Genomic DNA, 27,146 nt, shown 5'->3' with positions numbered 1-27,146 from the left:
CACTTCTATCCCAGACTGCCCTGGGCACTGAAATGACGTGTTTATCTCCCTCTCAGTGGAAAACTCGCTGAGGGTGGTGATTGTGTCTCACCAGGGGGCTGTCCCGCTTCCCCCCCACTCCCACCCCATCACACTGCAACCTGACTGTGTGCCCAGGGCAGTGAGTTTTCCCAAAGATAGGAGGTGTCTTCTCCTGGATGACATCAATTCACTAGGGGCCAGGATAATGCTACCAGCCCAACTGAGGGCTCTAATTGTTACTCTGTCACTGAACCCACAACTGGACCCCTCAAGTTCCTCTAGTCCATCATCGCCTCTAAATCCGGAAGGCTAGGTGGGTACCGACAATGCGATTTTGTGTAACCACCACCACCATACAGCATCATTTAGCAAATAGGACATGCTGGAAAAGGAACGTAATACCCCCCCATGGGATGGATGTTCTGCCTTACTCCAGATACACATCCTTCACTTCGGCTCCGAACAATCCTGGATCTACGTAGATCCTGAAGGACAGACTCCCCCCAAAAGTGTGCAACCACCTCACACCTATGAGGATGGCTACTATCAATAAAACAATGTCAGCAAGGGTGTGTGGACACTGGCGCCCTCGTGCACATTGGGAGGAACGGAAGTAAGATAGCACAGCTGCTGTGGACCAGTATGGAGGTTCCCCAAAAAGAATTAAAAATAGTGGTACCACATCTAGCAATTCTACTTCTTGGGTTATACTCAAAATAACTGAATGAGTATTTGCACACCCATGTTCACAGGAGCATTAGTTACAACAGCCAAAAGGTGGAAGCCACCCAAGTGTCCAAAGCTGGAGGCATGGATACGCGAACGTCGTGTATCCATACAATGGAATATTATTCAGCCTTAGAAAGGGAAAAAAAATTCTGACACACGCTCCAGGATAGATGAATCTTGATTATGCCAAGTAAAATAAGCCAGTCGCAGGAGGACAAATGCGCTACGATTCCATTCATAGGAGGTACTCAGAGTCATCAAATTCACAGACACAGAGTTGTCAGGGAACGGGGCGGGGCGGGGGGGGGTGCGTAGGGGGGGAGGGGAAAATGGGAGTTGTTTAGTGGGTACACTGTTTTCATTTGGCAGATGAAAAAGGTCTGGAGTTGGATGTTAGTGATGGTTGCACAATAATGCGTGTACTTAATGCCACTGAATAGTACACTTAAAAATGGCTAAGATGATAAATTATGTGTTATGTGCACTTTAACACAATCTTTTTATTTTTATTTTTGAGAGAGAGTACGCAAGCAGGCGCACATGAGTTGGAAGGGCCAGAGGGAGAGAGAGAATTTTTTTTAATGTTTCTTTTTATTTTTAATTTTTTTTAAACGTTTATTTATTATTAAGAGACAGAGAGAGACAGAGCATGAGCATGGGAGGGGCAGAGAAAGGAGATGACACAGAATCTGAAGCAGGCTCCAGGCTCTGAGCTGTCAGCACAGAGCCCGACTGCGGGGCTGGAACTCACAAACCACAAGATCATGACCTGAGCCGAAGTCAGACGCTTAACCGAATGAGCCACCCAGGTGCCCCAATTTTTTTTTTTTTAAGCTTATTTATTTTGAGAGAGACAGAGACAGTGCGAGCTGGGGAGGGACAGAGAGAGACGAGAGATGGAGACAGAGAATCCCAAGCAGGCTCCGCACTGTCAGCACAGAGCCCAATGTGGGGCTCAAACTCACAAAACCGTGAGATCACGACCTGAGCCAAAACCAAGAGTCAGACACTGAACCAGCTGAGCCACCCAGGCACCCCGAGAGAGAGAGACACAGACAGAGAGACAGAGAGAATCTTAAGCAGGCTCCACACTCAGCACAGAGCCTGACATGGGGCTCGATCCCACAACCCTGAGATCATGACCTGAGCCAAAATCAAGACTCCTATGCCCAACCAAATGAGCCATGCAGGCACCCCTACCATAGCATTTTTTGAAAAGTATGCAGAGTTGTTCTGTGCCTTTGAGAATGAATTAATCAGCAAATGGCAATTTGGTCTCAGAATTCTTCCCCAAAACTGATGGAGACAAGCAGGCAGGCCGCATTCCCTGGCCCCAGGAGGATGAAGAAACATAGTCCCCACCCCCAAAGGGGTTCACCATTTATTTGGGGAACAGACAAGTTCCCAAACAAGGCCTAACATGGGGGCAGAGCCCTAGCATCACCTGGCCTCAACCCAGAAGGGAAGTCGCAGCCATCAGCATACACACAAGTAGGATATGGAGCCAGCCGACACCTGACCCAATGACCTGTCCCCAACACCACAGAAGCCTGGGAAGGTGGGTAGGAAGCACACAGGCTGCTGGAGACCTCACTGGGTTTCAGTCCTGCTGGTTGCGTGATTCTGAGAAACTCACCTCGGGAGTGAAAGTGCCCAACTCACAAGGTCAAGAGGGTTAAATGAGATAGAACCAGTGGAGGCCCCAGCACTGTTCCTGGGTCACGTAGGTGCTCCATGCAGACTGGGTCCCTTCCCTTCCTTCTACCCCACACACAGAAGCTTCCCTTTGGGCCAGTGCACCAAGCTCCTCTCAGGGCAGGCCTGGGGCATTATTCAACTTGGACTTCAAATTCCCACCCCCCTCTACACGGTGCACTAAAACAGTCACATAATTATTAAATACACAGCAACAAACAGAAGCGCCGCCACAGTTCATGAGTTTCTGGACTAGCTTTGTGGCAGTGGGAGAATCCAAGCCAGGTCTTGAAGGACAGATGGATCTCAAGCATGAACAAGAGAGAAGCAATGCCACGCACAGAGCAAGCGTGAGGAGTGCAGGGAAGGAGGGTGCACGCAGAGGTCCGGGAGAGAGCCGACAGGAAGAAGCTCTATCAGTGAGGCCTTGAATGCCAGCCTAGGTTTAGAATTAATTCTCAAGGAGACACGGAGCTGCAGAAGGGTTCTGGTAGATTTGTCCCAAGTTTTGAGTGGTCACTGTGTAGAAAGGGAGGGGGAATGGAATGAAGGAGACCGGCTGGAAGGTATCTCCAACGGCCCAGGCACGACCAGGGCTGGCCTAAGTTATAGGTGAAAACTAAGAAAAGGAAACAAAGGCTAAAGATATTATGAAGAAAAACAAACACACAAATCCCCTCCCACTAACGCTAGGCTCCACAGCCAAGAGAGGCCCCCAATACCTCCATCACCGTCTGGCTCCCCAGTCCGTCTGCTGGGCCCTTCCGGACCTCCCTTCCCCTGCCTTCCCCTCCCTTCCTTTTGCTCTTGCTCCCTGGAGCAGTCTGCCTTTCTGTTCAAAAGCATTTATGAGATTGAAACGAGTGTATCTCACGGGCACCTTGTCAGAAACGTGCCATTACAAGTGACATTTTCGGGTGTCAGAGTTAGTCTCTTTCATCTGCTGGTAGATCCAATTTGCCCAGTTGACAAGTGGGAAGGCTGTGACACCAATAATTATAGAAACAAACCCAACCCAGTATCTGGAAACCAAGCTGTTCTCTCCGTGTCTTCCCTCACACTCAGCAGGCAATATGGTGACCCACTGGCAGAGGGCCCTCACTTCTCAAAGCACAGGAGCTCACGGGGACAGGCAGGACCCCAGACCACACAACTTTTCAAGACAGCAGCTGGAGGGAATGCGTATGACTTCTTAGGACTGAAGGAGAAAGCAGAACACTTCTTCAAAATACTACTGGGGTTCAAACAAAAGAGTACACACTGTACAGCTCCACATATAGAAGCTTCTAGAGCAGGCAGAACTCCTCTCTGGTGACAGAGCTGAGGTCAGTGGTTACCTCTGCAAGGGGTGTGTTGGAGGGGAGGGCTGACTGGGTAGGGGCAGCAGAGAATGTCCCAGGATGAGGGTGAAAGTCTTTATCTTAGTAAGGGTGTGGGTTACAATTAACCAAGAATTTGTTGAAACTAACAATTCAGATTTGTGCGGTTCGCCATAAGTAAATTATATCTCAAGGAAAAATGTTACAAAATCTGTGTGTGTGTGTGTATAATATGTACATAAAATAAAAAATCCACACACACGTATATAAGTTGGATGCAAAAGACATCAGAATCTCCTATGAAGGCTAACGGTCTTAAGAAAAACTAGGGGCACCTGGCTGGCTCAGTCGCTTGAGTGTCTGACTGCGGCTCAGGGCATGACCTCATGGTTCTTGAGTTCGAGCTCCCCATGAGGCTCCATGCCGATGGTGCAGAGCCTGCTTGGGACTGACACTCACTCACTCACTCACTCACTCTCTCTCTCTCTCCCCCCCCCCCTTTCTGCCCCTCCCCTACTCACACCCACACACGTTCTCTCTCTAAAAACAAATACGGGCACCTGGGTGGCTCAGTCGGTTAAGCGTCCAACTTCAGCTCAGATCATGATATCACAGCTTGTGAGTTCGAGCCCCACATCAGGCTCTGTGCTGACAGTTCAGAGCCTGGAGTCTGCTTTAGATTCTGTATCTTCCTCTCTTTCTGCCCCTCCCCACTCATGTTCTGTCTCTCTCTCTCTCAAAAATAAATATATTTTAAAATTTTCAAAATAAATAAAGTTAAAAAAAAAAGAAAAGAAAAGCTAAAAGCCACTTTGATTCAGGTCTTAAGCTTTCAGCATGGAAATGAACTTGGAGACTCTGTTGTTCAATCCACCCTTCTCCAAATGAGTTCAGGTAGGACATGACCAACCCACAGTCACACAGCAAATCAGCTGCAAAGTCCTGACCAATGCCAGGCCTCCCAAGGGCCAGCCTGGGATTAGGTTGTCTATTCTGGACTGGTGCCAGAAAAAGCAGCTAAAACAGAATAAATACCAAAGGTGATTTTATGAACTAATTTCATTTCAACCTTCAAACCTAAATAGTCACCCCCACCAAATTACGTGTGAGTGTGATTAACTTTTAAACATTAAAAAAAAATCTGCCTTCATGAGCCTGGGTCAAGAACTGCCTTTCAGGGGCATCTGGCTGGCTCAGTAGGTGAAAAGTGCCATTTTGATCTTAGGGTCATGAGTTCGAGCCCCACACTGGGTGCAGAGATTACTTAAAATCTTGGGCTGCCTGGGTGGCTCAGTCAGTTGGGTGTCCGGTTCTTGATTTCAGCTCAGGTCATGATCTCACAGTCATGGGATCAAGCCCTGTGTTAGGGTGCCATGCTTAGCACAGAGCCTGCTTGAGATTTTCTCTCTCTCTCTCTCTGCCCTTCTCCCCTTCTTGAATGCTATCTAAAAATAAAAAAAATAAAATAAAAAATAAAATAGAGGCACCTGGGTGGCTCAGTCAGTTAAGTGTCTAACTTCAGCACAGGTCATGATTTCACAGTTCGTGAGTTTGAGCCCCGCATCGGGCTCTGTGCTGACAGCTCAGAGCCTGGAGCCTGCTTCAGATTCTGAGTCTCCCCCCCTTCTCTGCCCCTCCCCCACTCACGCTGTGAGACTGTGTGTGTGTGTGTGTGTGTGTATGTCTCTCCCTCTCTCAAAAATAAACATTTAAAAATTAAAAAAGAAAAGATGAAATAAAATCTTAGGGGAAAAAAACCTGCCCCTTCATTAAATGGCAGGCTGCTACTACTTTCCTTAGCCTCCCTGCCCATATACAGATATCCTTAACTGGGCAAAGGGCCCTGAGGTAAGAGGAAAGACAAGCCCCTGGTTTTACCACTGACTCACGTGGGACCTTGGCAAGTCACTTTCATACAGTAGGCAATACATATTTGATCTCTGTCCCTAGTTCCTGGCACACGGCTCCCCAAGACCCTTGGAATCTCCGGAGTGCTAAGAGTGTCTTTTGTATGAGAATGGGATGACGAGTTGGCTGGGGCCCCTGGACGGCTTCACGATGGGGGCCAGACACCAGGAAGATCAGGCATCAGAGGACTGGGAACTTTCACCCCCGCCAACCTCCAGGATGAGAGAGGGGCTGGAAAAGGAATTCATCACCAGTGGCCGATGACTTAACCAAATGCGCCTACATGACGTGGTTCAAGGAGCTTCCGAGTTAGCGAAGACCCTGCGGTGTGGGGAGGACGATGTGCCCAGAGAGGGCACGGCCCTCTGCGCCTCTTCCCCTCACACTTTGTCCCGTGCGTCTCTTCCAGTTGGCTGTTCTTGAGTCGAATCCTTTACAATAAACGTAAGTAAAGTATCTTCCTGTATCTTGTGAGCCTTTCTAGCAAATTCCTGAACCTGAGGAGGGGGCCATGGGAACCCTCAATTTATAGCCAGCCGTGAAGGACAGGTGGCAGCCTGGAACTTGGGACCGGGGTCCCAGTTGGAGACAGACTGAGCCCTCAACCAGCAGCATCTGCAACAACTCCAGGTAGGTCAGAACTGAATTGTAGGACACTGAGTTGGTGTCACAGACCTACTTTCCCTGGGCCTCAGTTTCCTCACCTGTAAAAATAAGGGGGGGTTGGACCGAATGCTGCTAATGCTCCTCTAGCTTGAATTCAATGAGTCTCTGAATTGCTGGATTAAGAATTTACAGAGTTAACACGAGGGATTCTCACTCTCTGGAAGCCACTAGCAAATTCTGCTTCCTAACGCCAAGCAACATCATTTCTCAGGCCTCATTTCCTATTTTGACTAATGATGTGCCAGAACTCTGTGTGGTTTCTCCTTTGAGAAGCGGCAAAAAAACTCAACAGCGTCCTATTACAGGGCTCCGTCCTTGTCCCCAGCTCTCAAAGATGTGCAGCCCGATTCTTGGAGATGAAGGAATCCGTCTCTCTCCATTACACTCGATTTTAAACCAAAACCTGAAACAGAATTTTTGACGTGCCTTCCAGACTACAAGGCTGGTGCTTCATGAATGATTAAAACAGCAGCTGGTAACGTCTTAAAGGCAAGTTGGTCAGTTAGACAACTTAACATCTGCTTAAATCCCCTCTCCCCCCACCTTCCAGCACCGCAGGTCTAAAACTAATCCAAAGAGAAAAGTAAATCCAAAGAGAAAGTAAATACATGGGTATACACAGGTCTTTCATGAGCAAGAAGAGCCTCACTGAGTTGTAAGAAAGCACATCCTTTGGGGTGCCTGGGGGGCTCAGTCAGTTGAGCGTCCGACTTCGGCTCAGGTCATGATCTCGCGGTCTATGAATTCGAGCCCCATGTCGGGCTCTGTGCTAACAGCTCAGAGCCTGGAGCCTGCTTCGGATTCTGTGTCTCCCTCTCTCTCTGCCCCTCCCCTGCTCATGCTCTGTCTCTCTCTCTCTCTGTCAAAAATAAACAAACATTAAAATTTTTTTTTAAAAAAAGCACATCCTTTAATAGAACTCTCAGAAAACGTGCTGGAAGGATGCAGACACTTGTGAACTGAAACATTAAGATTGAACTTGGTGAATAATTTCTAACACAAAGGCACATCTGAATTGGGGACAGCTACTGTCAGATTTTCAGCTGCCAAGTTCATTCAGGTGTTCATTCATTCAATCACAAATAGTTACTGAGCTCTCCAGTTTAGTGGTAACGAGCACTGGCTCTGGAGTGCACAGACTCTCAAGTCCACAGACTTGGGTTCAAGTCCCTGCTCTGCCACTTATTATCCACAGACCTTGGGGAAGGTACTTAATTGCTAAGCCTCGGTTCCCTGCTCTAGAAAATGTGAATGATGGCACCTGCCTCGCAGAGCTGCTGTGAGGATGAGAGGAAATGATGCATGTAAGGTACTTAGCCCAGTTCCTGGTGAAGAGTCATGCTGACTAGCAGTGCTGGCGTCATTGTTCTGGTCTTCAAGGCATGTGTTAGACTCTCCTGAAAAATCAGGGCACGACACCACAGGCAACAAAAGAAAAAAAAAACCTGGATTTCATCAAAATTACAAACTTTTGTGCCTCCGAGGACCCGAACAACAGAGGAAAAAGGCAACCCACAGAATGGGAGACAATTATTTGCAAATCACGTAGCTACTATTAATATCCAACATATCGAGAAAGGTCCTAGACCTCAACAACAATCACCACAAAAAAACCACCTGATTAAAAAAACAAGCAAACGATTTGGACAGACTTTCTCCAAAGATACACAAATGGCCCATAAGCACATGAGAAAATGCTCATTGTCACTAATGATTAGGGAAACACAAATAAAAACTGAAACGAGAGATCGCTTCACCAAGTAAGATGGCTACCATTAAAAAAAATAATAATAAAATAAATAACAAGTTCTGGCGATGGCGTGGAGAAATCGGGGCTCTCTGCCCTGCTGGTAGAAATGTAAAAGGGTACAACCGCTGTGGCAAACAGTATGGCAGGTCTTCCTCAAAATATCAAAAACAGAATTACCTTGCGATCCAGTAATTCTTCCTCTAGGTATATATATCCGAAACAACTGGAAGCAGGGACACGAATGGGTATCTGCACACCCGTGTTCACAGCAGCACTGTTCACAGTAACCAAAAGGTGGAAGCAGCCCAAGTATCCAAAGATGCAGGAATGGATAAATAAAATACGGTAGACACATATAATGGGATACTCTGAGCCTCAAAAAGAAAGGAGATTCTGAAACATACTTCCGCGTGAAGCAATCTTAATGCCATTGCGCTAAATAAAATAAGTCGGTCACAAAAAGACCCACGTATGTGAGGGTACCGTGAGTAGTCACAGTCAGAGACATAAAGTAGAATAGTTATCACCAGGGGCTGGAGGAGGGGAGAGATGAGAGCTATCAATGCGTCCAGAGTTTCAGTTAGGCAGAACGAAGGAAGTTCTGGAGATGGATGGCGGTGACGGCTGCGTGCCAATGTGAATGTACTTAAATGTCACTGAACTTTATTTTAATGGTCAGAATGATGAAGTCTATGTTAGATATATTTTACCCCAATTTTTAGAAGTAAATCAAAAAATAAGTACAAACAAAAACAGATGCCCTCATGGAACATTTAGTCTGATGCATAGAAGGAGCTCTAACGTAACACCACGTTTTGCTTTTTACGTAAGGTATCTCGTTGATCCTCTTTCCCCATAAGATACCACAGAGCAGGTATTCTCGTCACATACACACCTCCCTTCCCTGTTTATGGATCAGGGAAGTGAATATTAGAATAGTCAATGGCCTCACACGGGCCAGTCACACCAGAGACAGGACTAACTCGAATCTAAAACAAAAAAGTGTCAAATGTTGGAAGAGAACAAAGACAGGACAGCGGCGTCCACATTGCTCTAGAATTCCTTGATTGGACTATGCTAGCTTCCGGAACTCCCACATGCTATCAGTTAAGGCCCGTCCTTGTCTAAATGGAAACAGACCAAGCTTGCAATCTACAAGGCCCTGGGAATACAAGCCTTGGAGCTTGATCCCCTGAACCTTGGGCAAGTTTCTCCGCTCCTCTCCTCTAAGCCATTCCTTCTCTGTAAAATGGAGATCATACCACTGACTTAATGGAGTTTTCAGAGAAAATAATATTGTAACAAGCTAATGTGTGTCACAGGATGCCTAGAAGATGCTGGAGGATCAGTAAATGATGCCCAATATTTTGAACTCTGGAAGACGCTAAACAATAAGATTGATAGAAAGGAAACTTTGGAGTAACTATGCAGAGTGTATTCTGCCACATTCTGTGAAGGTCACAAAGAAATAGAAAGGCATCCTGCCTAAGGGAGGCTCCAGTCTCATTCAGAAAATAAGGGAATAAAACACGTGAGGAGACATAAAATAAATAACCTCAGGAAACTGCACCAGGCAGGACGAAATGAATCAACAGGTCTGTGTATATTAGTCTATTAGTTGAGTGCAGGACATTGTACTAGAGACTTTATTCTCATTCTCACATTTCATCTTCACAAAAACCTGGGTAGTAAGTAATACGCTTTTTTATAGGTGAGGGAAGACCCAAAGCAAATAACAAACACTGTTGAGTTCAGAGAAGAGATTCAGCACCATAAGCAGGGTGGCCTAGGAAAACTTCCTGGAGGAGGAGGCAGGTGCTGTCAGACAGCAGACATGCTAACTAGATCAGCAACATTCTTCCAGGTCAGGAGGATTAGCGGGAGCACTAAAATAAGCACCAAGTCTGAAAATGGTGTTTGTTTATTTATTTATTTATTTATTTATTTTTAGTTTTATTTGAGAGAGGTGGGGGAGGGACAGAGAATCCCAAGCGGGCTCTGCACTGCCAGCACACAGCCTGATGCAGGGCTCCAACTCACAAACTGTGAGATCATGACCTAAGCCTAAATTGGACACTTAGGTCACCCAGGCGACCCTGAAAATGGTTTTTAACGGCCCCTCTCCTAGCCACAACAAGGTGGGTCACCACAAAAAAAAAAAAAAAAAAAAAAAAAGCAAGCCTGAATGTTATTTATATCTTTTCAGACTACTAGGTTAGCCTAAATTTCTGAGTGATTTATCTGCTAGGTCAAGAACAATAACCCTTAACTGAAACTCCTCTGGGCACTGTGTTTACAGTCTTCCTCACTCTACATCCACCCCCCTCCAAGAAAAAAACAAGTAAATTACACAGCAATACACAAGAGTATTTATACAATGTTGCACCTCCAAGGCATGAGCAAACAGGGTGAAATATACAAGTATTCCACTTATTACATGAAATGAGAAGAATCTCAATGAGTTTATAAGAAAACAGATCATGGTCATTTTTTTTTTTCTCCTTTGCATTTTTTTGTACATTTTTCAAATTTCCTACATGGATAAGCACTGTTCTTTAAAAAACGCAATTCTATGAGAATTTTTTATATCCCAAATAGTCCACTCTAAGCAATGACAACACCTTCAGCAAAGCCCTGTGAGTGCCTTAGCTCCTTGGTCTTGCACATGGAAAGCAGGGCAGGACAAGGAGACGCTGACCCTCACCACAGGACTGACTGGGGTTTTATAAGCTGTCCAGGCAGTTAAGGACAAATGCTCTCAGAACCCCAGATTTCCTCCCGTGGCCCAGCAACCTGCCCCAGCACTTCTCCTCTCTGATGGGGGCTCATAAGGAGGGCCATACCCCAAACCTGGGAGGAATGAGCAGTGACTGCTACTGACATCCCTGTAGGACCCCTGCCCTGCGCACATAGGGGCTTTGATGGTAAGAGACAAGAATGACCTTTGGTGACTGCCAAGGGGAAATCTCCCCGCCTCTGTAATGATACCCATGCTACTCCCCTCCCTAGATGTTCTTCCTGGCTCCCCAGTGCCACTAATGAAAGAGCCCAAACTATCTGGCCAACCTTTGAAGCCCCCTACCCTCAGGCCTCACCCTACCTTCCAGTCTCACCTTCCGCCACACTCCCTTGCTAGGCCAATAGAACCCATGGTATTATGCACCTCCCCCCTCAACATCAGCCTGTGCTCAAGCTGCTTGCTGTCTTTGCCAAGAGAGCCCCCTAGCCTCCTTCTCCATTTCCACCCGTCCATCAAAGCCCTGCTCAGCAGCCACCACCTCCTGAGTTTTCCAGAGTTCTTCCTTCCTTCCTAAGGTGTTCCTCTTCACCCCTCCCCTGCTGAGGGCAGCACAACATAACAGGACATCAGCTCTGGAGCCAGAATGCTGGGGAGTTCCACCCCAGCTCCCTTCCCTAGTTGTGTGACCTTCTCTTTGCTTCGGGGTCCCCGTCTGCAAAATGTAGACAATAACAGTACCTCCCTCATGGTATTGTTGTGTGGATGGATCATAGGGCTGCAAGGCATTGAAAGTGACCACTTCAGTCTCCAGCACACAGTAAGCCTTTGGCTATTGGTGTTACTACTGGAGGTAATAAGCCCTTCCATCCTCCACTCTCCTACTTCATTTATCTGTCCAGTCTAATGCCACCCCTTTTTACCATATCTGATTTAGGTACTTGTCTTCACTCCCTTACTAAATGGAGCATCCTGGTAAATGCTCAGCTTGATACATACACAGAGGCAAGACAGAGCCACTGAATGAATGACCAATTTCTAAATGATCCCACTTATGGTCTGTCCATAAGAAAACCCATATTTACCATTTGAAGAAAGATAAAGAAAAGATTAAGGAAGCAGAACTTTTCAGAACTTTTCATGTAGAGCAAAGGACGAGCTGCAGCATTAGCATCTCTTGGGAACTCAGAAATGTAGAATGCTAGGCCGCAGCCTGCACCTAGTGAATCAGAAACTCCAAGAGTAGGACCCAGCAATCTGTTTTAACAAGCCCTCCAGGTGATTCTACCGACCACGAATCATGAGACCTGAAGAACAAGAAGCAACATGGCAGCACAAAATGAGCACTGACTGGATCAGGAGTGGATTCCAGGCTTAACTCTGGCACCAATCTCTCGCACAAGGCCCTACACAAGGCTCTTAAAGCTCTCAGGGCCTCAGCTTCCTTGTAGGCAAAACACTGAGACCATTACACACCAGCAATAACACTGAGACCATGAAAACGCCATTGGGATTAAATGCAATCCCTCCAACAGAATTTGCATACAGTAGGTGCTTAATGGTTATTTTAAGCTCCTTTCAGTCAAAAGGAGTCAAAAGGGCTTGGCAAATTGCAGAGCACAATAGCAATCTGAGGGATAACTAATTCTTCTTGGAACAAACCCCCAGGCTGTCAAACACCTAGCATTCCCAGGGCACTAGGAGGCTGTTTATGTCTAACACCACCCAACCTATAAGCACAAACTCTGCAACAGAGTATCTGCTTCTTACCTGTTTATGAAAGCTGAACCAGGAAGAGAATAGATGGTCCTCCCTGAACCACCTCACCCCCCCCCCACAATATTCCCATCAGAATTAGCTACTCACTAATCTTTTAATTTAAATGATTCCAAACTTCACTCTTGGAAAAAGAATAATCTGAAAACGTTCTCCAGCCAGTAAAAGGAACTGTCAACTCTTACAGAGCATCATGGACCTGACTTGGGGAACTCCTGGTACAGGACATCCAACCCCCCAGCGGTCATGGAGGGTTTAGATTATGACAGAAATCTTCCTGGGGCACCTGGGTGGCTCATTTGGTTTAGCGTCCAACTTTGGTCCAGGTCATGATCTTACGGTTTGTGAATTCAAGCCCAGCACCCGGCTCTGTGCTGACAGCTCTGAGCCTGGAGCTTGCTTCAGATTCTCTCTCTCTCTCTCTCTCTCTCTCTCTCTAGCTCTCTGCCCCTCCCCCGCTTGCTTATGCATGCTCTCTCTTGAAAATAAACAAACATTAAAAAAAATTTTTTTTTTAAAGACAGTAACTGGGGCACCTGGTTGGCTCAGTTGGTTAAGGGTCTGACTTCAACTCGGGGCATGATCCCACAGTTCATGAGTTTGAGCCCCGCGTCGGGCACTGTGCTAATAACAGCTCTGGGCCTAGAGCCTGCTTTGGCTTCTTTTTCTCCCTCCCTCTGTCCCTCCCCCAGCTCACACGGTCTCTGTCTCTCAAAAAATGAATAAATGTTAAAACAAAAATTTTTAATAAAAAATACAGTAACCTTAGGAAATTTGTTTCAGAGGAGAAAATCCAGAAATAAAAGTATTTTTTCTTCCTCCACACTTCTTAGTTCCTTGTACTACTGCTCATTCTGCTCTAAACCATGCATTCTACTAGGGAACGACCTTCTAGAAGGACAGGTAGGATGCAAACAAGTATACACAGGTGACTATGTCCGACTGGGGGCTTATCTGTGCATTCAAATAGCACCAGCTTACAATGTCCATGTGAGGCCCCAGGCATAAAATAATAATTATCCTACCCATTTCCAATCTGGACCCAGCAGAACAGCTCCCACAAAGCAGGGTGGTGAGAAGGGCCATTCTGCCATCAACGAGGCAGTGACCAGAAAACACACCATCAACTTTCACAAGTGCATCCATGCGGTGGGTTTCAGGAAGAGTGCCCCTCAGGCCCTCAAAAAGATCCAGAAGTTTGCCATGAAGGAGATGGGAACTCCAGAACTCCCAGATGTGTGCACGGACATCAGGCTCAACGAAGCTGTCTGGGCCAAAGGCACAAGGAAAGGCCCATGCCGGAACCTTGCAGGATTGTCCAGAAAGTGTAATAAACATGAAGGGTCACCAAACAAGCTATGCACATTCTCTACCTACGTACCTATCACCAAACTGTACTTTCCAAAATGTACAGTTAATGTGGGTGAGAACCAACCAGACTGTCAAATAAAGATATAAAACCACCAAAAACAATGATAAAAATACTAATTATCAAGCCCTCAGACTACAAGCCTAATGCTTTGCAGTTCCACCACACCTTTGGTGAACATGTTACCTCAACTGAAAGCTCCCTGAGAGCAGCTTGTAAATATGTGTAGCCCAGAGCCTGGCACCCACAGGCACTCAAAAGGCCTACTGAACGAAACGGATAGGATTCTTTCTGTACAAGCCCCACGCAGCTGTTGAGAGGTATTATTTCATGAGTGGGTAACCTGAGGACCAGAGAAGACTGAAAGTTGAAGTCAGAGAAAGAATGTTATCTTTGATGTTACCCCCACCCCCAAAACAAGGCTTCACCCTGGGCCCAAACCCAACTTGCCACTGTTCCCCAAAGCCACCTCTTTTCCACTCAGACCGGTGAACACAGATGTGCTCACACCCCGCTCCCTGCCTCATGTACCCTTCCTCGCACACGGGGTGTCCTCTTCCCTAATTCCCACCCACCGTCGTGAGCAGCTCTCGGGCTCCACGAAGCCAGTCTCATCTCCCCGGCTCTTGTGAATTCTTTTGGACTCCTAAGAGCACTGAAAATCCCCACTACTCCGCTGAACACTTAACTATGGAGTGGCCTTCTGTTAGTGATCATTATTCTGTGCATCTGTGCTCTCTCGCTTCATACCATAAATCAATCCCTTGAGGACCAGGACGGCCATGAAATCCCAGCTCTCCCTTTTACAAGTTGACCAGTGGCTTTCTTTACTCCCCTGAGCCTCAGTTTCCCCATCTCTAAAGTGGGAAGGACAATAAAGCTTACACTACAGAGTGGCCCTAAGAAGCAAGTAACAGCTGTAGAATTGCTTCCTGTAAGCTATAACTGCTGCTGCTAATCACCAGCTTTGTTGTTTTATTTCTGTATCCCCTCCCTCCCATCAACCACCTGGCAATACTTTCAGAAGAATACTAACAACACTAAATGTCATGAAAATCACTTTTATGCTTTGCTCCAACAGCACAGAATATATACTAGAACCTCATTCCATCCTCTAATTACTTATCTGAACTGTGAAATTAGCGAGGCCTTGCCTGTTGGCTAACTGGCAATGAGGAGGCTCTGCTCTCTTTATGTTCAAGTGTCTTTTATAAGGGCTGGTGGATCTGGGACCCGGTCACAGGTCACAGATGGGCCAGTTGTCCCACATAGCCTTTCCAGATAACAAATTCAACCTGAACTTAACTATTCTGTTGTTAACAGTGACAGCTATGATTTATTGAGCCTCTACTATGTCCCAGATACCACACTAAGTGTTTTATATCCATTATCTCACTTAAACTGTACTACTCTGTGTGACTCTCTCTCTGTCTCTTTCTTTATCAGCAAACTAAGGCTCAGAAGGGTCACACAGCCAACAAATGGGTAAGGTAAAATTCAACTCAGGCCTTCCTGACAGAAGGATCATGCTCTTTCCACTCCCTATGTACCCCTATAGCCCTAATATTTGTAGATTTTTAAATGTCCTTTAACTTCTACCCCTTATCAATTACCTTAGCACTTTGAAGGTGTAGAACTTCCTACTGTAAAGGAAGGAGGAAAAAAAAAAAAAATCCTTCCAAGTTCGCCAGGTCCCTCCAGTAACTTGCTGTAATTCAATACCCAAGTGAGAAATGAGGTTTTGGAATATGGCTGCAAGTGAAAGAGCCCCTGAGGAAAGGAAATGAAGAAAATCTAGATAGACATCGTAGTCCATAAAGGTGGGAAGAGACTCTTCCAGGGCCCAGTGTCCATCATCCCTCACCAAAGACCTTATGCTACAAAGAAAAGAAAGGCTCCAAAATGCCAGTTAGCCGCCAGGAGAGGCCTCAGTAACTTCACATACCCCGCTAAAGGCTGATAAGTAAACTGGAAAATCGTTAAGTGAAGCAGGAAATAATCAAATCACTACTGACAAAACCAGCCAAGCCCAAAAGGACAGGAAAGGTCCGGCTCATAAAAGACGTTTTACCAGGGGCACCTGGGTGGCGCAGTTGGTTAAGCGTCCGACTTCAGCCAGATCATGATCTCGCGGTCCGTGAGTTCGAGCCCCGCGTCGGGCTCTGGGCTGATGGCTCGGAGCCTGGAGCCTGTTTCAGATTCTGTGTCTCCCTCTCTCTCTGCCCCTCCCCCGTTCATGCTCTGTCTCTCTCTGTCCCAAAAATAAATAAAAAAACGTTGAAAAAAAAAAAAAGACGTTTTACCAGTCCTTCCACCAACTAGGAGGAACCCGGTTTTAAAAGAAACCAATCAACATTCTCAACTAATCACTTGGCTTAAGTTCCTGCCTTGGGTGAAAAGGCAACTTGCCTTTTAAGTAAAGAAATCCCATACAGGGGGGCCATTCTGGTGTTCTTTTACCTAGCCTTGGGCTTTCCTTACCCAGGATACTGGTCACCTCTGGTGCCCTTTTCCAGGTGTCCAGAGCCCCCATATAGGATTAACAGGTGCTGCACAGTACCCCTCTCTCTGCATTGTCACCAATAGACTTCAGCTTTGGGCAAACTTAACAGAGCAGGAAAGCAATAGTCAATGTGCAGAGACTACTATAAAGAATATTAAAACTTGAGAACTTGAAGGGACCTACCATATCTCACCTCCAAAACCCTCAAACCACAAAGAGCAGTGACACGGAAAATGTCAAACCAGAAAGAGCAGTGACTCGCACAAGGTCATACAGGGAAAGTCATTGGCAAAGACCCTACCAAAGCCCAGGTTTCATGATTCCCAGTCCAGGGCTCTCATCATTAAATAACGCAGGCTCCCTTCTTTCCCAGAGGCAGTCAGGCATGCCATCCCCACGCCAAGATAATCACCCTCTAGGAACGCTTCCCCACAATCCCAGTCCCTCCTACAGCCTAGCTGAGTTGCAATTCTAATTAGCAAGTCTCAGAGCAGGCAGTATTCTCTGGGAGGGTGCCCGGTGTGAGGGCTGCTGGTACTGAAAAGAGGGACAAGGATGGAGGAAGAAGGGTGTGGGAGAACGAGGTTCTGCCGGCAGTGGCAGCAACACTGTCAGCCTGGATAAGGACGCACTCACTGGCATCTCCCAGGAGGCGAGGAGGTAAGCCGACCAGCAGCCAGCACCACCTCTATCAGCCAGGAAGGGCTGGGCCCTGATCCGGAGGGACGCGCGGAGCATCTCCGAGTCCCAGTTGGGCCTCGGGGAGCCGCCTGGCAGGGTGGCACCGGCGCCGTGAGCAGGCGCAGACAGCCCGTGGGCAGAGGCGCGACGGCAAGGATCCCCGACACGCCGGTGAGGTGGCACCGGTGCCCGGCAGAGGCCCGCGGTCCTCACCAGCCCCGTCCACCGCCGCCGCCCACCCAGATTGCCCACCCTTCGCGCGGCCTTACCGAGGCACTGCCCCACCGGGGTGCTGAACGGGTTCCCCAGGAGGAACTCCATCTTGAGCGGACAACACGGCAGCGGCCCGGGCCCCCTGTCAGCCGCCCGGGTATCCGCTGTCCCCCGCCGCGCTCCCGACCTGACTGACACTTGCCCCCGCCCCACCCTCTCGAACGCCGAACGCCCGGCCCCTGACCCCACCCCTTGTCGCGTCCCTATTGGGCAACGCCTGCCAAGCCCTTCTCCGATTGGCCCCCACACCTCCTTCGCGAAGCCCCACCTACCCCGCGGCGTCCGATTGGGCGGAGCGGCGAGCTAGGTCACAGGAATCTCCGTCAGGCGTAGCGGCACCTCCCCTGGCCCGCCCCCGAACGGGAGTCTGTGTATTTTGATTCATCTATATGTTGGTCAATCTAGTGAATCCTTACTATTATTGGTCAAGAGGAGAGTCAATCACTCCAATAGGGGGCGGGGGAGAGGCGGGGCTACTAATATCCCTGCCCATAGAAGGCGCTGATTGGAAAAACATTTGTTTTTTCTACTGCTGGTTGGTGGTAGGAGTATTTCCCCACCCAAGAAATGCTGTCACGTGACCGTCAACTTTCACCCAGGATGTCTACCTCGAGACTTCCCCTTAGCAACCGACTGGCCGCGCTTGGTTCCCTTAGCAACCGAGCGAAGCATCTGCTGCATGGAACCAGTCCGGTAGCCGGCGCTTCAGACGGTGAGACCCTGGACCTGAGAGTGCGGGAGGTCTCGCGTGGGCAGACAGAACCCCGACTTAAAGCTTTCCTCTGACCTTTTTTCTCTGGGAGTCGGCCCGGCGCTCCTCACCTATAAAATAAGCACACAGGTTCTCTGTCAGCCACTTACGGCCGCGCTGAGACCCTGGGCTTCCAGCCTTTGGATGAGAGAAAAACGCTAAGGAAGCATTTCCCTGGGGGAGCAGGGCCCAAAGAGATTTTTAAGGGTTCCACCCCGCGCCTCCTGGCCTGATCTCTTTTATCGAAAGTTACCCGGTCCATTGATAACTTCTTCAGGTGTTTAACCCTCATACCCGACCTCTTCACTGTCATAAAATTGTGTCTCTTCTTTATTTTTATTCTTTACCTTGGTGCTGTATAAAGTATTTTGGCTTGGGATACAGTTACCCGAGAGTTCCTTGTCTGCCTCTTGTCAGTAGTTCATTGTATGACTCTGGACAATTTCCTTCCCCTCCCAGGCTTCAGTTTCCCTACCTGGGAAATGAGAGAATTAGGACTCCTTTCTCCAACGGCTTCCAGAGCCGACCCGTAATCAAGTAATGAATGTGCACTTAGTACCCAGTAAGCACTCGGTAAATAGTTGGTTTTTCTTATTAATCCATGGCCGATAGGGGCTTTGTTTTTCAGATTCAAATGATCCCAAGTTCTTGTTTCACTGGACAACTCTGGTTTTGTTTCTCCGTGAGGAGGCTGCTCCATTGACAGTGGTGTAAAACTCGCTGCTGCGTTTCCCATCTCCTGCCTCTGGTCTTCACCAACAACACCATTGTCAGGCAAGTCAACAGGAACCCAGGTTGGGTGGTAAATTATTGCTAAAATCCCCTTAGGGGAGGAGCGGTCGGGCCTCCACCCCGAGCCAGAACAGCTGTGAGAAACTCTGTGCCCTGTGACAACGAAAATCCACAGTGCCCTGGGTACGATTGAGTCAGGATTAAGGAAGTAGGCTCTGGAATCCTGCTCTCCGGCCTCCGCCGTGTACCATATAGATGTATTAGGCATGTTACTCAGCCTTTCCAACTAGCTTCCATTTCCTCATCTGGAAACTGCAGCTGATTAGTCCTACCTGTAAATTAAGTTCCCTTTAATTTGACCACCACTCCCCTCATCTCTCCCCTTACAACCCTTGCAGTTCTCTGTACTGTAGCCAGAGTGAGCTTCTTAAAATTGAAAGCTGTAGGGGCGCCTGGGTGGCGCCGTCGGTTAAGCGTCCGACTTCAGCTCAGGTCACGCTCTCGCGGTCCGTGGGTTCGAGCCCCGCGTCGGGCTCTGGGCTGATGGCTCGGAGCCTGGAGCCTGTTTCCGATTCTGTGTCTCCCTCTCTCTCTGCCCCTCCCCCGTTCATGCTCTGTCTCTCTCTGTCCCCAAAATAAATAAACGTTGAAAAAAAAAAAATTGAAAGCTGTTCACATCACTGCCCTTATTAAGCCCCAGGAGCTTCCCAGGGATCCTAGAATAATAAACTCCTGTAGGCCTCTTCGACCTTGCATCCCTTCAGCCCAAAAGTAACGTCTCATTCTCTCCCAGCTCAGGGCCCTCACTGTGCAGTTCCCTATTCCTTCTTTCCTACCCATCCTTCAGATCTCGGCCCTGTCTCCCCTGGCCAGGTCAGGTGCCCCTGATGTATGCTGTCCTGGTTCCCTACATCTACAAACCTGTCATGGTTTGTAATTAAATGTATGATTATCTGATTCACATCCGAAACAGAGGGAAGGAGATCTGTTTTATTCACAGCTTGTAGTAGCTGTGAATAAAAATGTGAATTCATTACACATGTGTGGGCTACACACAGGATCTTAAACAAATGTAGGAGGGAGGAATTATCCATTTTTACAGATGGGAAATCAAGGGCTTAGACAGGTGAGGTTAGTTGCCGAAGGATGCACGCTCCAGTTCCAAATCCTGCCCTCGTGTGCTTAACAAAAAGATTGTGCCTCATAACCGTTCCACGCTGCGGAGTGACTGTGGGCTTGACTGAAAGCAAGCCTGATCCTTCCCAGGTGCCAGGCCTAGATGAGGTGGGAGTGATGAGAATTCAGTCAGAGTTTTGAAATCGGAATTAAGAAGCACTTCCCAGAGTACGGCATTTTTCTTTGAAAACGCACAAACACTTTGCAGGTAACATCTGCCAAATCCAGCACATTAAAATTTCCCCAAAGGCAAGCTTGTGTCAGGTTATAGGAAGTCTTAGAAAAAATTGTTTCAAAAGACTGGGGAGATGGAAAGAGGGGGAGGACTAGAAATGTCTTTGGGAGTTGATTCATTCACCCTAAGGAGTTGGAGCCAGCATTGAGAGCCTGGAGAGGGGAAGATGGAAGGCGCAGGTGGAGAAGGGGTGGGGGTTAGTGCGGGGGGGGGGGGGGGGGGAGGGGGGGAGGGGAGGCTGTGGCTCCTAAGGAGCAGAAGGAAAGGATGCACGAGAGTTAAAGGCACAGGAACATTTGATCACGGACAGCCCAGAAATGGAAGATGCATATTTACATAAGCTGCATCCAAGTGGATGGTGGGAGAGGACCGAAGAGGGCAGCGGGCAGTGGCAGTCTCTAAGACCAGGTGGCAGGATTGCCCGGCCCACCCCAGTTTGCAGTGAACACCATCAGCCCAACACCGGGAGTCTCTCCAGCAACACTCAGTGGAATAATACAGGGACTGCCCAACATCAGGGAGGAGGCCTGGGTGCTGGGGACACAAGAAGGTGAAGGTAGATGGTGAAGCCAGCAGGGAGGAGAGACACAGGAGTGGAAAGAAGAAGGGAGGACTGAGTTTCCAGAGGGTTCAAGAGGCAGAATCTGGGAGCTTCCAATAGGGGGTGCCTTCCTGCAGGGTCCAACCCTTCTGGATGTTGATAATGATGAGAATGAGGTTGGGGTGCCCAGACTTCCCAGGGCCATGGCTCCGTCCAGCCAGGAACAGCAGCCCAGGGTCAGCCTACGACTGACCAACTCCACAGATCCCCCGTTTGCCTGCCGAGTCTCAGCCAGATCCCTTTGGCCCATTAGCAGTAGAAACCTAGGGGCTCCTGGGTGGCTCAGTTGTTTAAGTGTTGACTTGGACTCAGGTCATGATCTCATGGCTCATGAGTTCAAGCCCCTCATCTGGCCCCTTTCCCACTTTATCTCTCTCAAAAATAAATTGAAAAAAAATAAAAAAAAGAAACCTACTGGTGTCAGTTTAACTAAAAGAGGATTTAATGTGAGGAGTCAGGAAACTCTCACAGGGCCTGGAATTAGGGACACTAGGGGTGGGACAGCCAGCAAAGACTGTCAGTCTGTCCGCCCTTCTGTCTTATTTTCTGGATCACCCAGGTTCCCGTCTCTGTTTCTCTCTGTCCATCTGCCTCACCCCCCTCTTGTTATCTCCGCTTAACCACACGTCTGGCCAGCCCATGGCCCCCCCCAGTTCCTCCCCAGCTCACACAGGCAGCTCTGATGAGACTTTCATCCCACTGCCCCAAGTTCACATTCCTCAGCGGGAGAATACGAATGGCCAGCGTAGGTCAGTGTCTGCCAATATCCATGCACTGGGCAGTTTGTGGTGAGATGGGGGGAGTACGGGTACCACTGCCTGATGGGGACGAGTCCCTCAGAAGGGGAGCCACCAGCTGCTATGCCTGGCTGGAGCTGCCAAGGATCATGGTCAGCGGTTGGTGGCAAGACACTGAGTAACAGTGGGTGAGGAAAGCCAGAGGCTTTGACGGCCGTGGCCATAGGGCAGCTGAGCTCCCAAGGCTGAAGAGACCGGTGTGGACCACCAGTCCCCGGGGTGGGGTAGGGTCACAGCCATGGTTGTGGGACCAAGGGGTGCACCCCTGCAGATGGGTGCCAGGCAGGATGGGTACAGATGGTTGCTGGAAAAGGCCTGGAGAAGCCTTAGTGCAAACGTACTAGTCTCTCAGTGCGGCGGGCCACGGACCGGGATGGGGGCAGCCTCAGAGCATCTGTGACTGTCACCGTGCACCTTAAAAAGACCCCAGCCAAACCCTGTCTTCAAACCAAGGAAGGAGCAGATTGTGGAGGAGGAACGTGGTGTTTTTTAGGGAAAATGAACTGGCTGTACGACTCAGTGGAGCCAAGAGTGATGGACGAGGACATGCTCAAGCTGGCTGTGGGAGAACAGGGCCCACGGGACGAGGCTGGGCAGCTGGCCAGGCAGGAGGGCATCCTCTTCAAGGATGTGCTTTCACTGCGGCTGGACTTCCAAAGTGCGTATCCTGGGTTGGGCTGGGGCCACCAGGCGGCCCAGCGCCCCGCCCCTGGCTTCTCTGCCCCAGAACTCCACGCAGAGTCCAGGGTCACGGGACCCGCATCAGCGGGCGGGCCCGCGTGGGTTAGAAGGCATAGGAATGGCAGAGAGTGTTTGAAAAGTTAATACTGAGTATCATTCGCATTTGAATATCCACGGCACTGCTGATTCTGAATAATAGGGAAAAAGGTAAAATTCTCCCACTCCAACTCTAAATGAACCCAAAGGCCCCGCTGCTTCCGTCACAGATCCCACATGGAATTCTTGGAGCGGGGTCCCTGGCAGGTGGCACCCAGAAGGGTGGTCCCACGCAGCCAGGAAGAAGCCATGGGGCGGAGGAGGGTGTGCGCTGGGGGCAGGAAGCAGGAGAGGCGCCTCGGGAGCAGGAGGACAGCCCGTGGGAAGACAGGTCCTTAGTGCCTCCGTGTCCCCTTCTATAAAATGGGAAGATGATAGTCCATGTCTCAAGCTCTGGTTAGGAGGAGAAAGTGAGGTAACACACGCACAGTGTGTTCGCTGGAGAAGGCCAGCGGCTCAGGACAGAGGGGGTGCGAGAGGAAGCGAGAGAGGCGGGCAGGATGCTGCGTGTATTGTGCGGGTGGCTCCACAGCAGTGACCCGGGCTGCTTCACATTCCTGCTCTGTCCTGGGGTTCTGTGCTGGCCTGCCGGGACATCCAGGAGACAACGGGAATTACTGAGGCCCTGCCTCAGCCAGTCTGGGGCGGACCACGGGGACACAGCAGTGGGCAAGGCAGGCACAGCCCTGGCCCAAGCCTCATGAACCCACAGGCCTCCCCAGAGCATGGCCTCCACGGCTGACCACCCAGAGCAGGAAGGGACCCCGGGCCCAGCCACCTCAGCAGTGGGAGGGGTGAAGGGACTGGAGAACTGCTGTCACCCGAGGGGGCTTTAGCCTCCTTTAGCTCACCTCCTCCCCTTCCTAAGGTTCATTTTGCTGGTATTTATAAAATGCCTCTTATATGCTAGGTGCTGTTCTAGGCACTAGGGATTCAACTGTGAACAAAAAAGACAAAAACCCCTGTCCTCATGGAACTGATATCCAGGTGATGGGAAAATTAAAATAAAAATAGTGTATGTTAAAGGTGATATGTGCAATGGAGGAAAATCAAGGGGAGGGAAAAAGGGGAGTTGGGGGTGGAGCACGGTGTTTTATTGGGTGGTCAGAGGCCTCATCATGAAGGTGACAGTTGAGCAAAGACTAGAAGGAAGTGAGGGAAGGAAGCACGCAGAGATCCAGGGAAAGCATTCCAGGTAGAGGGAACAGCCAGGGCAAAGGCCCTGAGGCAGGCACCCCTGTATGGAGACAGATCAGAGAGGTGAGGAGGTCAGCTAGCATCAGTCTTGGGGGCCAACAGGCAGTGTTTGGCTTTTATAGTGAGTGAGATGAGAGCCCCAGGAGGGTCCTGAGCAGAAGAGGGACAGGATGGGACTTAGCTTTTCACAAGATCCCACTGGCTGCGGGAGGATAGAGTGTGGCATCCCAGGGCCAGAGCAGAGAGACTAGTGAGTGAGACCGTTGCCGCTGTGGTCCAGGAAACAATAGCAATGAGCTGAGACCAAACCGGGGGTAGTAGAGGCAGATCCCATGTCTATGTTGAAGATTAAAATTGGACTTTTTGAGCAGTCCTGTCATTGCTAGTAACTCATTTAGAACTGGTGAATACATCCTGGTTTTTTGTTGTGTTGTTTTGGCTTTTCCACACGAACTGCTGATGCCTAAGGAAAAGGCAGCACATAGGTGTGCAAGGCAGAGCACCCGGAGTGCGGGAGCCACCCAGGGGAGCAGCATCTCCGGAAAGTCAGTCATAGCCAAGAGCTGTCAGTCTAAGACCAGGGCCAGAAAAGGCTCCTGGAAAATCCAGACCAGGACGGGCGGTATCTGAGGTCCTGGGTATCATTCTGGGAAATCTGGCCACAGCGAGCTGGGGAACAGACACCAGTCCCACTTGCCCCTGGGAATGGCAGAGGCAGGGCCCTGGGGGAGAGAGATGCGGTCCACCCATCCCCACCCCCACCTGGCTTGGGGAGGGCAGCCAAGAGGGGGCACCTGGCCTCCCCCAGGACCTCACAACCTCTGAATGAATGTTGAAACCACTGCCCCCGAATGTGTGGTTATTAAGTGTGCTTTTTTTTTTTAACCCCTTTTACTTCTATATTATTTCAGTTATTTTAATGAGCGTATTCTAATTTTATAAGTTTTAGAAATCCTTGCAAAAGCAAATATAGAAAAAAAGGGGCATGTAAACGACAAAGCTATTATGGCTGCTAGAGGAAACTGGGGGCAGGTTTAGGCCTCCAGAATTTTACATACTTAACATCTCCTTATTTATACGTCAGCGTAGTTCAGAACTCTTCTGGCTGTCAGCAACAGAGACTGAACTCTGCCTGGCATCAGGAGCAAAAAGAATGAGTTGGCTGCGTGTCTATGAAGGTGGTCTTTAGGGACAACGGGTCAGGAGCTTCAGTGACATCAGGAACCCGCCTCTGTCGTATGGGTGATTTATCCCGCTCCCCATATAGGGACATTTGTGGGTCCCCTGAACTTTTTGCCTCTCATGTGCCTATAGGTATTTCTTTGGGCACACACGCAAGTGTGCCTTTGCAGACAGATTCCGAGTAGAGGAATTGCAGGGTCAAAGGAGACAGGCATTAAATATTTCAGTTAACTCGGCCAAATTGCCCTCCAAAACGGCTGAACTAGTTGACATGCTCACCAATGTGCACGAGGGGTGGGTGGTGCAGGCATTCACCCTGCAGCCTCGTTCTATTTGTCACGCTGTGGCAGGAAGGACGCTGTTGGTGTCCTGTGTCCCGAGGTGTTGCAGGCTCCTGAGAAGCCTCCTAGATGGACATTAGAGGTGGCACGACTGAGTCCCATGCCCTGGGCAGGTCCAGCCCACACTCAGGACGACCCTCCGTAGGCCTTTGAGTTCTGCTGCGTTCCTGGGTAGAAGCACTGATCACTGCCCGCTCTGCACTAATAGAGACTCTTGGGTGCTTAGCCCACATCCCCAGGTCGCATACTCCAGATCAGGGCGGTGGAGTTATGGGCCTTGTGAACGGTTAGTATTGGCCGTTGCAATTTTTTAGTGCACCTGCACTGAACTCTTAACCCTAACCCCAGGCTGGAAGCAGCCAAGGCGCCTCCTCCAATCGTTTCAGACATCCTCCGCATAGACAGCCTCTGGCAGTTTGAGAACTTGAGGAAGCTACAGCTGGACAACAACATCATCGAGAAGATCGAGGGCCTGGAGCGTCTGGTACACCTGGTCTGGCTGGGTAAGGGCCCCTCCTGCATGTGCGTCTGCCCTAATCAAAGGTGACGCACTGCCAGGGTCATTGCCTCGCAGGCAATTTTCCGCTGCCCGCCCGGAATTAGCTGGTGTGCAGCTGAAGGTCCGTCTACTGGGAACAAGAAAGCTGCTCTTTTTAAAAGCCTGGGGCCTTTGCTGTGCAGAGCCAGCAAAGATATGCTTGGACACACCAGGCCAGAATATTCTGACCCACCTGCCAAACCTCCCCATCTGGGAGAGAGTCAAGGGAGCAGTCTAGTTACTCTAGACCCAGGGTGACAGACAACTGTGGGCCCTGCCAGTCAGGGGGACCCAGATCAAGCCAGAAACAATTATCACAGCTGCTAGTGTCCCTTGAGCACGACTACCTGCTAAGCACGGGCCTGTCTGCTTTCCTTGTGAGGCCTTTTAATCCATCCATTTGCATCCCCATCGTAGAGATGGGCAAACTGAGGTCTCAGTGAGTAGTGAGGGCATCAGGCTCCCAGCTGAGCTCTGTCCGAGTGTAGAGCTCTGGCCCTCATTGCTAAGGCCTCAGGGGGTTTTGATGAACGAGGAGAGGGGGCTGGCCGGAGAGCTCTTTGTATCACTGTCTTATTTAGCCCCCACGGCAATCCTAAACGGTGAGTGTTACAATCCCAACGTGGAGAAGAGGAACTGAGATTTTGCGAGGCCAAGGCACTTGCCCAAAGCTCCAGCGGAGCTGCCACACAAGCCCGTATCTGTGTGACCCCGAAGCCCATGCTCCCTCCGCCTGGTCAGGCCGCTCCCGACAACGGGCAACCCGGGGCATCGGCACACATCCGAATTTACAAAACACTCTCAGCTACAGTGGCCCCGACAGTCACCAGCCCACAGCAGCCCCACAGACAGGATTACGTTGCCATTTTGCAGGTACAGATGCAGCAGCTGACGCTGGGCGGCTGACGGACCCGACGGGGTCACACGTTACAGGCAGCGGAGGCAAACCACAGCCAGGTCTCCTGACAGCTGGGCCCGGGTCTTTTGCCCCAGGCAACCCCTCCTGGCACCCCAGCACCCATTAATGCCGAGTCTGGTCTTGGCAGCCCGCCTCCTTGGCATTGCCAGGAGGCATCTTCTCTGTAGGAGATGAGAGGGATAAGAGGGTGCCGGGCCAGCCCCGACCCTGAGCCACGCCCCCTCTGGAACACCTGCCAGGTACCAGCTGTCTGAGTGCCGTGCTTTCAAGAGAGAGCCACCAGGCCCATCTATCTCTCAGACCTAAAACAAGTGTCATGGGCCCCCGTGCAGTACTCCTGTGATACTATGGGAGTGAGAGAACAGGGGGGACATTTCTGGTAAGAGGTCAGGTCATCCCCCTGAGAGACGCTGGCCTTTGTCAGTCACAGCGTTAGTCACCCAGGGACCCAACCACAGCCAGGAAGATCTGGG

At 49.6% G+C, this 27,146-nt stretch overlaps 2 protein-coding genes across 6 annotated transcripts in view; one reads left to right on the top strand and one right to left on the bottom strand.

Moving 5' to 3' along the window:
• The window catches only part of TOM1L2 (target of myb1 like 2 membrane trafficking protein), a 120,888-nt gene extending 103,336 nt beyond the window's left edge, over positions 1 to 17,552 (bottom strand). For all 3 annotated transcript variants that reach the window (XM_047832066.1, XM_047832067.1, XM_047832068.1), the window contains exon 1: positions 17,424 to 17,552. In XM_047832066.1, coding sequence (XP_047688022.1) covers positions 17,424 to 17,475 — 52 coding nt within the window. In that variant the 5' untranslated portion in view covers positions 17,476 to 17,552. The remainder of the gene's footprint in view (positions 1 to 17,423) is intronic.
• Positions 17,553 to 18,015: 463 nt separating this feature from the next.
• DRC3 (dynein regulatory complex subunit 3) overlaps positions 18,016 to 27,146 on the top strand; it is a 34,589-nt gene continuing 25,458 nt past the window's right edge. For 2 of the 3 annotated variants that reach the window (XR_007147057.1, XM_047833914.1), the window contains exons 1-4: positions 18,016 to 18,139; positions 18,791 to 18,952; positions 22,213 to 22,377; positions 25,603 to 25,719. Coding sequence is in view for 2 of the 3 variants with exons in the window: in XM_047833914.1 (XP_047689870.1) it covers positions 22,218 to 22,377; positions 25,603 to 25,719 (277 nt within the window). In the remaining variant the exon portion in view is untranslated. The remainder of the gene's footprint in view (positions 18,140 to 18,790; positions 18,953 to 22,212; positions 22,378 to 25,602; positions 25,720 to 27,146) is intronic. The other variant, XM_047833915.1, reaches the window with a different exon arrangement.

The sequence above is a fragment of the Prionailurus viverrinus genome, chromosome E1 (genome assembly GCF_022837055.1).
Source record: "Prionailurus viverrinus isolate Anna chromosome E1, UM_Priviv_1.0, whole genome shotgun sequence".
NCBI classification, from domain to species: domain Eukaryota; kingdom Metazoa; phylum Chordata; class Mammalia; order Carnivora; family Felidae; genus Prionailurus; species Prionailurus viverrinus.
This window is presented reverse-complemented; position numbering and strand designations above follow the sequence as displayed.